Genomic DNA, 16,869 nt, shown 5'->3' with positions numbered 1-16,869 from the left:
GTACCAGCTGGGGATGGAACTTGGGACCTTGCGTTTTTGAGCAGGTGGTGGCACCACTGAGCTAAATCCCAGCTTTCTGTCCTCTTTTTGAGTTGATCCACTAACTTCTCCACTGAGTATTCATGGTTTCCTTTTCCCTACCAGTCAGCCATCGGCAGTCAGTCAGTAAGATATTTGTTGAAAGCCAGCATGGCAGTGCACATTTGCAATCCCACTGGGAGGCGGAAGGCTCCAGGATTGCAGGTTTGAGCCCAGCTGGGGTAGTTTAGCAAGACCCGAATCTCAAAATAAAAAAGGGCTGAGGGTATAGCTCTGCAAAACCCCCGAGTTCAGTCCTCAGTGTCGAAAAGGAAAAAAATACACTTATATGTTGATGCATGAATTGCTACTGTGAGCTTGTTTTTAGCTTTTTTCTCCTAGGTCAGTAAATATTTGAGTGAATAGATGATTGCCAGTCAAAAATGTTGATTGAAGTTGAGTGTGGTGGCTGTAATCCCAGCACTCGGGAGGCTGAGGCAGGAGGATCATTTCCAGGTTTGAGGCCAGCCTGGGCTCCATAGTGAAACCCTGTCTCAACGCCTCCCCCAAAACATGATTGATTATGACAGTTTAGTTCATAGTTGATCATCTTTCTGCAGGGCATACAAATGGCAACTAATACAGATATTACAGAGACACTTTTTGCAGTGTTTCAGTAAGTTACAGTTGAATTAAACTGCATGTAGGTTGTAGTTTCAGTCATCTTTAAAGTAATTTTATGAATTTATTGAACAATGCTATTTCTCCACTAATCTCATTTTTTATTTAATTTTTATTATAAGGTAACATATTTGTTACAGAAAATTACATGTAAGTGAAAAGTAGGCAGTCCTAATTAAATGTGTATTGAAGTAGTTTAATTTTTATTTGATCATATTGAGTGGATTCAAAGAACTTTATGATGAAAAACTCCCCAAAGAGTTGGATGAAATCTGTTTAAAAATAAAAGCCTCAAGAATGGATTTTTTTCCCCTCAAGAGTGGAATATATGAACCATGCTTTGATTCTGATTTACGGTCATCAAAACTAAACTTTAGATTCAGTAGATATTTGAGTCTAAATTTGCCTTTCTCTTAAATTGTGCTGTATCCACTTAGAAAATGAAATACAAGCAGGAGGCTCAGCGGCCCTGGTGGGACTTCAGCTCCTCCCTCGGGCTGTGGGCCTTGCAGTGTGGGCCTCACAGTCTGCGCCATCCTCTGCCCCCCGCCATCTCTGTGGGACACAGCTTTCCTGTTTCCCACGTCCCCTCCACTTCATTCTGTCACAGACAGGCCACCGGGCTGGCTGTGGCTTCTATTCTTTCTCGTTGCTTTGTAGGAACAGAACCTGTGGAGAGGAGAGGCATCGGGTGCCCGTGCGCCCAGGAGGCTCTTGGTGGCATCGAACCTGGAGAGCTGTTGGCCATGGCTGCAGGGCGCAGTTCTGAAATGTGTGTGGCTGCGGCCAAACCGAAAGGCTCATTGTGAGCTTGCGCGTCTGGTTTCGTCTCTGTAGGAATGCGTGAGATGGGCCCAGCTCTGGAGCTGGGTGTGTCTGTCCATGGCCAGTTAGCCCAACTGCCCCTTTCAGTGTACCGTATGCCAAGAAGCAAAACAAGATACATCCAGATGTGTTTATTTTAGTTAGGACAACTTAAGTGACTGTTACGGCTTTTTACCAGAATAAGCTAGGTATAACATCTAAAGTGATACATTTTATTATACTGTAGCCTTTGAACGTTCATTGCATTATCATGTTTGTTTTGGAAATTAATGATTGAGTATGCATTAGAGCGAGATGTGAATTCTTTACAGAAGTCAGGGCTCATTTTTGTGACCTAAGCAGCATTCTTTGTAGTCTGTTTGAACGCCTCACGGACTGTATTCTGCTCAGTTTCCTGCAGAATCAGCCTCGGAGGGGAGAGCGTAGGGAAGAGCTGCCTTTCGGAGGGTTTGTGTCTCCAAATCCCTCATGTGTCGGGTCCATTTTCCTCCTCAGAGCTCTTGAGTCGTCTTTAGAGGTCAAATTCATTTCCTTTTGGAATTGTTCAGGCAGCCCTTCCGGCCCCTGTCTTCGTAGAGGTGCTTGTCTTCGTTTTAAAAACCCTCCCTGCTCAGGGTTAAAAGCAGGAAACACCTCCGACTGCAGTGCGTTCATTCCCAAGCAGAGCCGTTCACTCTCCGAGCTGCGCTGCGCCATATGTGGTGAATAGGACTTCTCATAACGCGCTCTGCTCATTTTGGTTCTCGGCGAAGGGTCGGTGTGCGGGCTCCAAACGGGCTGCTGCGGGCCGCGCAGCACACATTAACTGTTGTTTAGCGTCGTGCTCGTCCGGATCTCTTGTCTCTGATCAACCTGAAAAATCTGCACGCAGCGCGGCGGCCATCTTCTTTTATACTTTATTAAATATCTGTCAATTATAAATATCAAGGTTTTACATTAATGTCAAGATAGTACATCAAAAATTCATGGAATATGTGACTTTTTCCAAGGGTATTTAATACTTAATGCATTTGTGTCATTTTTCTTTCCAGAGATATTGACAGGTTTTATTAAGTGTTTGTTAGGGAGATTTCATTTTTATCAAGGGACTATAAAGAGAAGCTGCATGCTAAATCAATTTTTTAAAGCTAGAATATCGTTTGTTTTTTCATCTTCAAACACTTATAATCCGTAGATTTTATTTAAATTTCTTCTTGGTTTATTTTTTGTTTTATGTGAGTGATAGTTCAAGGCAGAACTTTAATAAGGATCAAATATGCTGACTGTAGTGGTTTTTAATTTCCTTAAGCATCGCTACCAGACCCATGCAATATGGTAAATTCTTCAAAATGTCATACTTACATATTTAGCAATATTGCTGCTTTTTATTGAAGCCAAACAAACAGTTTCAGATATTAATCTTTCCCAAACATAGTGATTATTTTGTACTCGGCACAATATTACTGTCTCACAAGGAGGGGACGGGAGGCGAGCTGTACTGGGGTTGCCCGGCTTTGCATAAGGATTCCAGAACCTACCTTTCAGAATAAGCGCCTCAGTGCTCCAAGTCTGATTACGAGCGAGGGCACTTGTTCATTTCCCCAAATTCAAATATGTTTTATGCTCAAGAAGGTAAGACCATCAACCACTTAAAAATCTGTAGAAACCGGTGGCTGGTTTCTGAAGCTGTGTTCACAGGGGCCAGGCGTGGAACAGTGATTGTCAGGCCCTTCCTGCCCTGTTGGTCTCGCTGTCCAGAGAACTGGGCCACTGTCACTTTTTGGACCCCCTTCCCTGTCCTGTGTGTATCTGTGTTTTGGGAACTGCAGTCAGAGCTAAGACCAGTTGGCCCCAAAGAATAAGTTTGCTGTTTTAGTCCCGCATTTCCTTTTGGAGCACAGGTTAGGATGCCTCCACTGGGAAGGAGATGGCACATGACGCCCGGCCAGGAGGTTGCCCTGTGAGTGGAATCTGGGAACGCTCTCTTCTCTTCTCTGTGCTCTGGGAGCTTGCATGTTTTCACCTGAGAATGTTTGGGGAACTTTCATGTAATGTAAGAGGTTTTTAAACCTTGGAAATAGGGAAAAGGCTCAATTAAGCATTAAATGGAAATTGTTTGGAATAGACACTTGTCCTGTTTGTTTTTCCAGAATAAGTGAAAATATTTTCAATATTTAATACTTTTTATGGACAAATTGCTTTTGGTATTTGACTGTTTCAGGATGCTTATAAAATTATTATATAATAATCTTTAGATGTGAGGTAGATTTTTTTTTTTAGAAAGCAGGTTTTACTTAAGTGAAGGTGGAATCATGGCTGTTTTAGCCAGGGGTGGGTAACAGTGCTGTGTGGGATCCCTGGTCTTCAGCTCTGCACCCATAGTCCGCTCTCCCATGAGGCCAGTAGGTGGCGCTGCTGTCCCAGAGGCGCCAGCCCTGCAAAAATGGAAGTTCCTGCCTTCTCATGTGTCACATTTTGTTTCAGTGTAACTGCTAAGTGCATGTGTCACGAAGAATCGCTTTTATACCAGAGCCATGCACAGTAGGCACACCCTGGCTTTTCACGAAGATAAGAACATTTCTGACAGACTGCAAATATTATATAACCACTATACAGCCAAAATAGTCGATCTGAAAAATGCATTTATATATTTTTGTTTTGTTTTAATGACTTTGTTAAGACTACAAGCACTAATTTATACAGTAGGTAAGAAACTGTTCATAAATAGTAAGGAGGGGACACTTTGGAGAATTAATCTTTCATCGTATAGATTCTTGACACCTATATTTGAGTAATTTTGTGGGTTCCAAGACTGTTTAAAAATATTCAAGTATTGGAAGATTCTTCTTCAACTTTTTTGTGTTTGTTTGTTTTGAGAAGGGACCTTGTTAAGTTGCCCATGCTGGCCTTGAACTTCTGATTCTCCTGCCTCAGCTTCCCCAGTAGCAGGGATTACAGGTATGCACCACTGTGCCTGCTTCCCCAAGTTAGTTGTTTTGAGATTCAGTGTTCTGGTTTTAAAAAATTGTCATCTATTCTTCTATTTACTAAGTCAAGCTTTGTGAGATAAAATGTAAAATGTTTAGTATATATTGGATTTAGCATTGAATTTTACCACCTTTGAAAATATCAGGGTAAATTCCATAGCTTAAGTAAATTAAAATATTTAAAATTAACAAAATAATAGCATTTCCCTCTCTGAAGAGCTGGCACATGCAGAATTTCTAGTAGATCAGCCTATGAAATTTTACTTTATTATATTATAGTGGAAAAAACGTTTTAGTGAGATAATCCCTTTTCTTTATAGTTGTGAAATTTTTCTGTGGTGGTTCTTGTGATCTAGTTAGCTTGGGAAGGAACAGTTCTCACCTGCTGACTTGTACTTTGTAAAAACATTTTATTAGTATGTATTTGTGGTGCATAATGACTATTCATCGTGGGGTACTGGTGTGCGTACGTAGTGAATCCTGCTCTTTTTTACTCCCTTTCCCTCACCTCTCTGTAAAAACCTGAGCACCCCCGTGGTTAAGTTTACTAATTAAATGGAAGCCATGCTCGGGACTGCTGGAGCACAGCCTTGCCCTTCACCGTGACAGAGAAAGGGTGAGATGTGTGGGGCCCTGGCCAAAGCTGGTTGTGGCAGCGGCCCCTCCCCTGAGACGTGGTTCCCAGGCTGGCTGTGCTCGGTCAGCAGAGCCTCTGTGGGCACTGTCACATTCGGACTCACCTTGCGAAGGGTTAAAACTGGGCACGGGCACCTGGGCACCAACACCCAACTGACACCCTTTTGTAATATATAATTTGCCTAAAATTGCGTACTGAGCACAAGCCTTTGTTTTCTAATTGATTTACGGTTCAAGCCACTTTTACCTCATCCCCTACTGTCTTGTGCATGGTGCCAGCGAGTACATTACAGGGAGCGATGATAAATTGCAGTGTGCTCGTGATGCCAACGCGGGAGAGGAAGGCGAGCCGCGTGCACAGACAGGGCCAGCATTAACGTGGTGCCGGCGCACGGCAGGGCTGTGTCTGTAGCTTGGAAATAACCATTTGTTCATTTGATCGCTTGCTGCAATCTGTCTATCAGACTGTAGTTGAAACTGGAGATTAAAATTATATTGTTACAGCTTTTAATTTCTAATCGAGACAAAGTTTTTGAAGTGCTTGAAAGGTTGGGAGCAGCATGGCAAAGAGAGAATACAAAATGTATAAAATTTTCTCCTAAGTGTGATGTTATAGATATTTTTACCAAGTGTTCTTTTGTTCAGAAAAAAATAGTGCAATTAAAAATATGCTGGTTTCTGTTCTAGCTTTATGTTATTTGCTTGTAAAATTTTTTGAATCCCATAAAGGAACTTTTCTTGATTCTTGGTACGTGGTCCACATTTGTGGTGCCCACAGTTCCTTTGCACGTATGTCGATCCTATTAAATGGTTGAAGTCCGAGAGAAATGAGCAAACTTTCAGTGTGGGGGCCACGCAGACCCCAGGGTCTGAGACACCCGGAAGTGCCGGGGTGGGCGTCATCCTGAAGCCTGTGTCTGAGCCAATGAGGCACCCTCGGTGCTGTGCTGCCTCTGCAAAGCTGGTTCCACCTTAAATGGTGCTCGCCACGGTGGCTGTGGGTTCTAGGATCGAAATATGAAGGAGCAGCTTTATGGCAGCTGCTGGGCACAACAAATTAAGCTGACAGTGATGTATGAGCCCATAATAGCATGATGATCCCTCAGTAGCGCGGCTGGACGGCTCCTGCTTCATTTGGCTCTTGTTAGGATCTGTTAGGCAGCTACATAATGAAATTCTGCCGACTGATTTCTGTTTTCCCTTTTCTCTTTTCACCTCTGCTTTCCTAAACTTCGCATTCCCAGACCCATCCTCATGCCAACAAACTGCCCTTGAAGGATTCTTTCACTTACGAGGACTACAGGTTGGTGTGAGGGCCCAGCATGGGGTGGGGGTGGGGGATGTGGTTTCCAAGGAAACGCGGGGTCCTGGAAGTGAGGGGGTCGCTTCAGGAAGTGACCTGCTGTGACTGTGTGAAGCCTCAGAGCAGAGATGGTCTCTGAAGTCCCAGGGAAAGTGAAGGGCTTGGACATCCCCGGCACTTTAATGGCCATCTAGGGATCACCCTGGGCCCTGGCGGCAGGAGATTGGTTGAGGTAGCTGAATGATGCTTGAGGTTAATGTCAGCATTGGCTGGTGCTAAAGGATTTTTCCCCCTTTTAGTAGATTATATCACTGTAAAGTAGGGACTTAACAGAAAGAGTTAACTTACTGTGCAATGTAATAAAAATACTGCCTTCCACATTTCGTAGAATTCTTAGAGGATTTCTGGTCAAGAAGAAGTTACAGCATTTGCTTCTCACTGAGGCTTGGAGTAAGTGCAGGGTCAGCTTTCAGGCAAAAGACAGGGTGATGTGGGGCTCAGTAGTCTTGGGGACCCACTGAAAGGGTCTGGCCTCTGCTCGCAGCCCTAAGGCTCTAACTTCCCACGTTGTCCCCCATCCCCACTTGTCCATGATTTAGTTTTAGTTGATAATGAAAAAGGCCGAGCCTTGCCGTTGGCATTCAGGCAAAGGCTCTGAAGCCCTGTGAGAGGCCAGATGACCCTACCTTTCTGGTTCAGTTGCTTCTTACTGCAGTTGGCTTTTAAACATTTTTGCGAACTTCACTTGCTCTGTTCTGATTGTTACAGGTGGGCCGTCTCTTCTGTAATGACTCGACAAAATCAGATTCCCACGGAGGACGGTTCCCGGGTGACCCTGGCCCTGATTCCCTTGTGGGACATGTGTAACCACACCCACGGCCTGGTAACGATCTCCCTGGGTTTAGTCCAGAACCTGTGCTGAGTCCTTGGGTGGACTCCACTCCTGTGCTTTTGTTCCGTCACCTCCCTCCAGAAGGCACTCAGAGCCACAGCGTGTCCCCCTCCCAGGTTTTCTCTTCCACTCTGCTCACTTTGGGCTGAAAACCAGGAGCTTGAATCTTACACCACTGCAGAAACCACAGCAAAGTGCATTTATTTGCTAAGCCATAATTCCAGCCTGCACATGCATTTTCTTCTCTTGCTGTACCTCTTGCTGTACCACAGGCTCAGCCGAAGTTTCCTTATCTTCTAAAAATACTGATTTATTGAAGATCCTCCCTGTTTTCCTTTCCATCCCTTTCCTTTTTCTCTTTGCACTGGCTTCCAGCTGTGCACTTCCTCCTGCTACTTTCCCCCCTGCCCCTTCCCCTGAGGCTCCACAGACCCTGGCCAGGGTGTCCTGGCCTGGGGGGAGGGTGGGCTGCGGAGAGGTGGGCAGGAGGCTGGGCTGCTCCTCAGCACTCCTTGGGTTCAGCCACAGTCCAGGTCACAGCTTTCTCAGAGCCGACAGGGAGGGAGAAATCTGATGGATCCCAGGTCATTTTAGAATTTTAAACATTAGTCTACTGATTTGGTTGTTTCATGTTCACCTCCTGTTTCTTGTCGCCAGCTTTCTTTGTTATCAGCGGTGTTATGAATGAGTAAAGAAAGGCTGGGAATGAGTGTTTCACCTGTGACTCCACAGAATGGCCAGAACACGTGTACCGGGTGCCAAGCACTTCTGATAGAACAGCCTCCTGCTGACTGGGGAAGGCTAGCAGCAAGTGCTCTCCAGAGTCTTAACGATATTTCAGTTGTAGCAGGAAAGAATACTGTAGTTCCATTTTTTATCATTACATTTTGCATTAATTTAGATATGATTAATTTAATTAGCAATACTAAGAAATAGCAGCATGTTTTGTATTCCCATTAATGAATATAATTCTGCATTCTTTGTTCTTTTTTTTTCCCCTTCAGAGATATTTTTAACTGATCTTAAGCTTGAAATTAAAAGATTTTCAAATAGCTCTGAGAATACCTGATTCTTATATTTTTCTTTCCCCTTTTTTCTGGACTAGATCATTGGTTCCTGAACTTGATTGATCATTAGAGTTTATTTTTTATTTCTAAAATTGAGGAAGGAATGCTTTCTTGTAAACAAACAAACGGTACAGAAGTCTGGAGAAAGGAGAGGTGGTGGCCTGGGGGTGCCTGGTCCATGCAGCGCCCTTGGCAGCCCTGGCAGCTGGCCCAGCCCCGCCTCGTACTCAGAGGCTCTGGCTCCCCGTTGCCTCTGTGTAAATGTGATGCAACTATTCTGGTTTTTATTTTTTATTTTATTATTTTTTTTAGTTTATCTTAAAATAAAAATAAACTGCAGACTACTCGCACCACTAGTGTGATTTGTGCAGTTTGCAACCTGCCACGTCCTGGTAGAGGAGGCTGCCGCCCTGCAGAGGGTTCAGGGCACCTGCTACACATTGGGGGCTCCTCTCAGCCACAGCTCTGAGCCTTGTGAACTGTTTCCGCTTGTCGTAAGACTTCATGGGGGAATTCATGTGGTCGGATTTAAGAAATCCTATTTTATCACTGTGAAGTTGTGTACCATACACGTCAACGGTTAATCTCCTTTTAAAAATAAGACACTTGGGCCGGGGATTTAGCTCAGTGGTTCTGGCACCTGCTTCACAAGCGCAAGGACCCGAGTTCAATCCCTGATACCAAAACAACAACAACAACAAAAAAAACTTGAAATCAAGGCTTGGCTTCTCCAGTGAGAGCTTTTCTCTCTGCTGTACTTCCATGCTGCCACCCTCCTCCTACCGAGGGAGTGGGCACATGTGTGCCCCAGTGCCTGGCGGGGAGCACAGCGTCCAGTCTGTGGTGGTAATTCCAGAGCCACAGCTGCAAGAGGAGCGGACACAGGCAGAGGCGGTGGGCGTGGCGGGTCGGGGAGGGGCCTGCTTCAGACAGGGCACGCTGCGCTGTGAGGAGCATGGAGGACAGCAGCCGGCACCCTCAGGTCAGCTGATAGGAGAGGGCAGCGACGGGTGGTTCACAGGCCCCATGTGAGCTCTGGTGTCAGGACAAGTGATACCAGCTAGGGAAAGGACGCCGCACACTTAGCAGAAGCCAGCTGGGTCCTCCTTCGAGGTCTTCCTTCTGCCTGTGAACCAAAGCTCTTAAATCCTTCAGCTCCCCATCTCAAAGTAAAAGCCAGTGTCTTCACAGCAGACAGGGACCCTTCGCCAGCTGCCCCAGTACACCCGCGGCACGTGGGTTGACCCCACTGTCAGCACCCCTTCCCCAGCGACCCCGAGAGAGGCAGCTCCGAGCATCCTGTGTAAGCCTGTCGTGCCACCCATCCCGTAAGCCCTGCCTTCCTGGGTGGAGGGCTGAACTCAGGGCCTTTGCAGTGAGCTGCATCCCAGCCCTTTTTATGTTTTATTTGGAGACAGAGTTTCACTGAGTTGCTAAGTTGCCCAGACTAGGATTGAACTCGCCATCTTCCTGCCTCGGGCTCCTCGAGTGCTGGAATTACAGATGTGCACCACCATAGAATCCCTTCCTCCCTCTCCAGTTGTTTCTCATTAATTATTTGTCTATATGTAGTTCTCTATTTCCCTGCTGTCCATATCATTCTGTCTAACATGTGTCCTCCCCCGTCAGAATGAAGGCCCATGAGGCAGGTGGTTTGCTTGTGTGTCTTGCTCATACCCCAGGTCTGGGTACATTCCAGTGCTGATATTTTTCAAATGCATTCCTCTGTGGTGAATAGATGACCGAAAGGTGTATATACTAATGCCTAGGGAAAAAAGACCAGAAAGAAACCAAATTGTTAATAAGATTGTGACCTTTTTCTTCTTTCTGTTTTTCTCTTATATTTTCCACATTTTATTTGATGAGCATGTATTACCTCATTACTTCTCTGCTGCTACAGTAGTGAAAGTAATATGATACTTACTTGGAGAAAATTTGAAAAACACAGAAAAGAAGAAAGTCACAGTGCCCGCAGCCCTGGCTGTTTTTGCCTGGGGAGCTGTATCTCGTGCCTTCCTTCTTGGGTAGCTGTGCTCCTCCCCCGGCCCACTGCAGCCGCCCTCCCTGGGTGCCCTGGCGCCTGTTGCCCACTCTGCCCCTCCAGAATCGCCAGCAAATGCAACCTGCCACACCCTCTGCCCCTTTGGACTGTCCCACTGGTGGGGAGCAAGGCTTAGCTCAGGGCCCAGTGTGGAATGAGTCAGCTGGGAGGGGCGGAGTGACCCAGGCGACATCCTGCTCGCTGCCCCCGATGAGGCTGCAGAGTCCTGGGGTGGCCCAGGTCTCCCAAGGAGGACGGCACCTGCGGGGAGCGCCCTGCCCTGCCTGCTTCCTCCTCAGCACCCTCACCGCGCAGGCTACCCTGGTTGACCTCGATGAGGTGGACACACACATGCACGCACGGCGTGCTGTGACCCTGTTCCAACCCATCCATCCCTCCTTCCCTGTGGTCCCTCATCTCGGGCACCTCCTGTCTTAAGTCCCTGTGTGTGTTAGCACACGATGCTGTCCTTCTGTGTCTGGCATACCTCATTTAACTTGACATCCTCCGCTCCATCTCCTGTCTTGCACTTGGCACAGTTTCATTCTTCATGTCCACATAATACTCCACGGTGTATGTGGGTCCCCGGGCAGCCTCCCTGTCTCTGCTGTCTGTCGTGAATAGTGCCGCAGTGCATGTGGGGACGCAGGCGGCTTTGCCATGCTGACTTCCTCCCCTCCCCCCAGTGTATGCCAAGGAGTGAATTGCTGGGTCTGTGGTAGTTCTACTTCAGATCTGTTTTCCAGAAACCCCCACACTCTTCCATAGCTGCTGCACTAATTCAGTTCTAGCCCCCAGTGCATGCGGTTTCTTGAGGTGAGTTTTTGAGAGCACACTGAGGAAGTATTTGGCAGTGCCACACAGAGAAATTCCACACCCAACCCAGGGCCGCTGTGTCCTTCTGAGAGACGCCACAGAGGCGAGGGCCTGGTGCATGTGTGGGTCGCTGTGGCCCCGCTGATCCACCACAGGCCCTGATGTTACCTAGGTCAGTGGGAGGGGCGTTGGCAGAGCACCCTGCAGCCTGTCCTCGTGTCACAGTGAGCTATGCTCCCTTCCTCTCCCTCGTTCTGCCATCCCTGCTCCCCGCTTCTGCTGCTGGCCGGTCCGGGTGTCGCAGCAGGGGAGCGCTTGCCTCTCCCTGTGGCAGCTTGTTCTGCACTGTTAGCAGGATGCTACTTTGGGTCCAAAACAGCAGGAACTTCAGAGAGCTGACTTGAATCTGATCTGAGCACTGAGCATGATCAGTGAGCGAAGCTGTTCTAGAATACGTGGCTTCCTCAGTCTCTCATTGCTCTTGTGTTTCTCATTGGACTTTGCAGATCAGAAGCATGAAGGGCATCTATATGTGGGCTCTGTAAACCCCAGTTCTAGGCAGGTTGGGTTTAAAGATGAGCATTTGTGGCCTTCCATCCTGTTGCTGTGCCAATGCCAGGCCAATGCCTTTAAGGCAGCCCTTGCAGCCCCTGGCATCTTTGATCTCCAGGATGGAATGATAGGTCAAGCAGGAATCAGTGAGGGTTTAGGGGCTGGCAGGTTGGAGGCTGTGCTCAGACAGGCTGCTAAAGAGCTTTTACTGTAAAGTGGGGGCATGTTCTTTCCCCTGGGGGTCGTGCCTCAATCGATCTCAGCATCAGGTGCTGGGTGCCGCATGCAGGTCCTGGGGACACTCACGAGGGTGGCAGGTATCTGGACACAAGGTGGAGGTGGCCAGAGGAGGGAGGCCAGCCTGGAAGGGCAGAGGCGGCACTGTGAGGCCAGGTCTGCTCTGGGAGAAGGGAGCTCCAGGCCAGAGGACACAGGGACTGTGGCCCGACCTGGCAGGGCTCCTGGAGTTGGTCTTGCTGAGGAGTGTAGACTTGTTCTGGAGGCAGAGGAGCCAACGTAGGACGGCAGGACCAGATTCTGGGGCCAGTTGGAAAGGCTTTTGCAAATACTCAGCTAGGTGAACACGCACGAGGCCTGGGAACAAATAGAGAAGGACCAAAGAGAGATCTAGGAGATAAAACGCTGACCAGCAAAGTGCCGTTATTTTGTGGTACCCTTGGTGAGGACCAAGCCCGGCCCTCACCAAAGCAGGACCTGGGGAGACACAGTTGAGGGGTGGGTGGAGGACATCCTGCATTGCGATGGCCTGGAGACGAGACTCAGCAGGAAAAGGGGTGACGAAGAGCCGGAACCCAGGACTTCGCACATCCTAGGCAAGCGTTTACCCCAAGCTTTGCAGCTGTGGCTATTTTACTTTGCTCTTCCTACTCAAAAGTTTTAAATTTCCTAATTACAGAGTAAAATATTTAATTCCAAAATAGAGCTTCTCTTGCCCCCTGATTCCTTTTTTCCGGTACCAGGGGTTCAACTCCGGTCCTTGTGCCTGCAAGACAGGTGGAGGAACCACTGAGCTAAATCTCCTGACTGCCCCCTGATTCTTTATCCAGAGGAAGACCCATGTCAGTTCCTTAATGGTCAAACATTAGATTAAGGTGCCCAACAAGGAAGGAAGAATGCTTGTTAAATTTTCTAATACATTTGTTTTTTACTAAAAAAATTTTTTTTAAACAGTAGATTAAGGTAACTCTTGCAAATGAATGAGAGCCCGCCAAAGAGCCTGCTTCTCCAAGTCACCATGAGCAGGTGCGAGACTTGGTGTAGGTGTCACCAGGTGCCTCACCTGTCACCTGCATGCACGCTGTTCCGCAAGGCGGAGAGACTGTAGTGTAAGGAGGGATGGGACATGGACCAGGAAGTGACTGCACCTTTTCTGAGGCGCTTCCGTCCTCTCTGGTGTGTCACTCCGCAGCCAGGCTCCACGCACTTTGAGTACCTCTGGGCCACAGCAAACCTCGGGCCCTCATCCTTTTCTTGTTCCTTTCCCGTGGCCAGATCACCACCGGCTACAACCTGGAGGACGACCGCTGCGAGTGTGTGGCTCTGCAAGACTTCCGGGCTGGGGAGCAGGTGGGTGCCAGCGCGCCACAGGATGTGGCTGGCCTGGGCGCCACGGGCGTGCTGCCATTGTAGGAAGGTATTAGGTGGTGGAGGAAAACTTATCTTTAGGGTTGTTTGTTTTCTAAATGCATCTTGAGACCTAAAGCTGCAGTTAATGTGTGGTGCTTTGGGTCCACAAAGGAACCAAAATTGAATGCAGTTATTGGGAGGTTGGCCTGATAACCTGTAACAAGGTTAACGGAAAATGAAGTTTATCTTACGACACTAAAACAAGTTATTTCATAATCAGCATTGTTTTCATTTCTTCATTTATTGGTTCTTTATAAAGAAGCAGTAGTTAAGCTGTAGAAATACAAGGGAGTCCTTTTAATCTATATCTGAGAATTTGGGTGGGCACAAGAGTAAGCTGTCAAGTATTTTGAAAATCCTAGTCTCTGAATCCCCGCATTGAGAATCAGGGCATTCCAGTGGAGCCGCAAATAAATCAGTCTAACGAAGTGTTGATCCGCACTTTCTTTGGGGAAGTCCGTGAGCCCTCCTGCTAGGTGCAGAATTGCCAAGGATGTGGAAGCGGGTTTCTGATAAGTGTTGCTCAGAACTCCTGTTCCGGAAGGGACTCCCTGTGCTGACAGGGGAGGCAGATGGGCCCTCCCAAGCCAGGCTTACTGGAGTAGCCAGGCAGCCCCTGGGAGTGGGGGACTGCAGGAAAGGCCTGGGGACCGCCAGGGACAGGACGCCTGGTGTACTAGCAAGGCCCTGGCTCAGTGCCCTGTGGGGGTTTGAGAAGGTGGGAGATGGTGCGGACGGACACCTATGGGCCCCGTCGAGCTGCTGCCACACTGGTGTCCCGCAGCATCACAAAGGTGCGAGCTAAGCCTGGCCCTGCTCAGTGTCGGGGCTTGCTTAGTCTGTTCTGAGTAGATGAGCGTTAGCCTTGCTGTGGTGGTGTACACGCTGAGTCTGTTTTATGCCCTGTGTTTTCTCTTTGCTGTGTCTCAGATTTACATTTTTTATGGCACTCGGTCAAATGCAGAGTTTGTGATCCACAGTGGTTTTTTCTTTGACAACAATTCACACGACAGAGTGAAAATAAAGCTTGGCGTGAGTAAAAGCGACCGGCTGTATGCGATGAAGGCCGAGGTGCTGGCTCGCGCTGGCATCCCCACGTACGTATGGTCGGCACCTCCTGCACCTCTGTCTGTCCAGCGCTCCCACAGCAGTGCCTCTGTCCCTCTGTCCCTGTCACACTGCAGCCTTAGACCATGGGGATGTGTGGGAAGTCACCAGCGTTTCCAGATGGACGCAGGGTCGGGGGACCGGGCCCGCAGGCCTCCTTCAGTTAAATGAGTGCTCTGGTGTCATTAATGTCTTTCACCTTGAAAAGGTTAATGACCTGGATCAATTTGTTTCATTTAATTATTTGCCTCCATTGGTTTCTGTAATGAAGTCATGATCCTCAATACTTTCAAGAATTTCCGGCTAAATTCTTTGAAGATTTTCTTGCATCTGAGGAGTAAAATGATAAAGAAGACACGAATTATGATTTATTAGACCTCCAGGGAACAGAGGAACCATTCTTAATGAAAATGGATTATCCAGGCCTTTTTTATTGAACTTGTCAATATTTGATTAATGATTAAAGTGTGAACTTATCATAAATTATTATTAACATTTTTAAGAACTGTGGGCATGTCTGATTCCCTTATTGTGAGGGTGAGGATGAGGATGTGCCCCGAGATGGAGGCCATCCAGAGCCAGTCCTGTGCAGAGCCAGGCTCCTTCCGCTCCGCCCTCCCAGGTGGACAGACGGACAGACGGACCACCGCGCAGGGCCGAGATGAGCAGGTTTCGCTCTGGGTGCATCAGGGCAGCTGACCTCTCCTTCTGCTCTTGTCAGGTCCAGTGTTTTTGCACTGCATTTTACAGAGCCGCCCATCTCTGCTCAGCTTCTGGCTTTTCTCCGAGTATTCTGCATGACTGAAGGTAAATCGGGGCGGGGGGGAAGATGTTGGTTTTCTTTTTTAATTCACGAAAATGTAGAGCATAAAGGTTTGGATTAAAGATAAAATTGCTTTAAAACTAAAGCACCTTGCCCAGGGATTTAGCTCAGTGGTGCTGCGCTTTGCTCATAAGCACAAGGTCCTGAGTTCGAGCCGTGGTACTCAGAAAAGCAAAACAAAACCTTAGGGAAGAAGGGAGATGGCGATATTGGAGGAAGGAAAAATGGGCTCATTTTACCCTGGAAGTGTTGACTACCAGGCACCTTGCTGGAGTAAATAGCATTGCAAACAGGGCCTGTGTGGAGCTTAGAATGTTCTGGGCTGCAGCCTCCTCTCTCAGTCCAGGAAGAGTTACACACGTGCTCTGAGCTCTCCTTTTCTGTTTGCTTGGGACAAGGTAGGTGGGGTTTCCTATGGCCTGGTGAGGTCGTGTTGGTATTTTTCACCCTAAAATGGGTTCCTGGTCCTACAGTTTCATTTCTCATTGTGTGTGTGTGTGTGTGCTGTCGTTATAAACAACCTTAAATCCCACATGGAACGTGTGGGTGGGACCAGGGAAGGAAGGCGGGGATAGAGTGGGCGTCGGGCTCCTGCTCCTCTGTCTCTGCCCTGGCCTCCTGTGTGGGGACTGCGCAAGTCCAGAGCTTGGCGTCAGGCTGGAGGGAGAAGAAACTTAGTTCCACAATACAGGAAAGCAGTTCAGACTCCCACACAGGGCAGCAGAGTGGGCCTGGGAAGGGCCCCAAGAGCCTGTGCAGTGCTGGTGTTCAGGGGGCGTTGCTTGGACTGGGTCACAGCTCAGCACTTCCGCTCGGGGCTCTTCTCACCTGTGTACGGGATGCGGAATTGAAGGTCACAGTTCACATCTCAGAAGGTGCAGAGAGACAGATGATGGCAGTGATGACTCCTGTGGTCATGGAGCGGTGCTCAGTGTGTACACTGTGTCCGAATTGCCAGCCTCGTGAGAGAGCTGCTACCATCTCGGTGAGGGAGAAACTCAGTATGGATGGGGTGGCGCTGGGCCAAGTTATCCAGCCAGAACCAGACTTGGTGCTGCGGGCCCGCACCCCAGACATCCCAGCCCTGCTGCTCTGGGTCTAGGTCTGGGGAGGTGGCACTCGAGGTAGGCTTGGTGCCCAGGTAGGGCACAGCGGAGGAGGTGAACAGCGAGGCTGCGATGCTACCCCAGGCTGGCTGTTGCAGGGGAGCTTGGGAGCCCCAAGGAGGCTGGTGTGAAGCTGGTGGCACACTTGTGAGTGCGAGCTCTCTCCCAGAGCTGGACAGCCATGCTGTTCCACTTCCCATCCGTGTGCGTAGGCTTCGTTTCTCTGGGGATGCCAGCTGGGTGCGCCCAGTGTCACGCTAGACAGTAGCCAAGAGAAGCTCTGTCGGGCTCCTGCTTCCCTCCTCTTCTTCATTCGGCTCTGGAGATTGAACCCAGCACCTTCACATTGAGCTCCATCTTTGGCCTTTTTTTTTTTTTTTTTTTTTTTT

At 48.3% G+C, this 16,869-nt stretch overlaps 1 protein-coding gene across 2 annotated transcripts in view; it reads left to right on the top strand.

The window, feature by feature from the left end:
* Positions 1-16,869, top strand: part of Setd3 (SET domain containing 3, actin histidine methyltransferase) — a 58,733-nt gene that overhangs the window by 38,057 nt on the left and 3,807 nt on the right. Inside the window, exons 6-10 of one of the 2 annotated variants that reach the window (XM_019205255.2) lie at positions 6,371-6,429; positions 7,198-7,312; positions 13,310-13,384; positions 14,375-14,541; positions 15,273-15,358. In XM_019205255.2, the coding sequence (XP_019060800.1) occupies positions 6,371-6,429; positions 7,198-7,312; positions 13,310-13,384; positions 14,375-14,541; positions 15,273-15,358 (502 nt within the window). Of the gene's footprint in view, positions 1-6,370; positions 6,430-7,197; positions 7,313-7,978; positions 8,266-13,309; positions 13,385-14,374; positions 14,542-15,272; positions 15,359-16,869 lie in introns of those variants that run through there. The other variant, XM_033766788.1, reaches the window with a different exon arrangement.

Source organism: Fukomys damarensis, unplaced genomic scaffold (assembly GCF_012274545.1).
Source record: "Fukomys damarensis isolate Sample0158 unplaced genomic scaffold, DMR_v1.0_HiC HiC_scaffold_21, whole genome shotgun sequence".
In the NCBI taxonomy this organism is placed as follows: Eukaryota; Metazoa; Chordata; class Mammalia; order Rodentia; family Bathyergidae; genus Fukomys; species Fukomys damarensis.
Note: the sequence above shows the minus strand (reverse complement) of the source record. Positions and strands in the feature narration are given on the sequence as shown.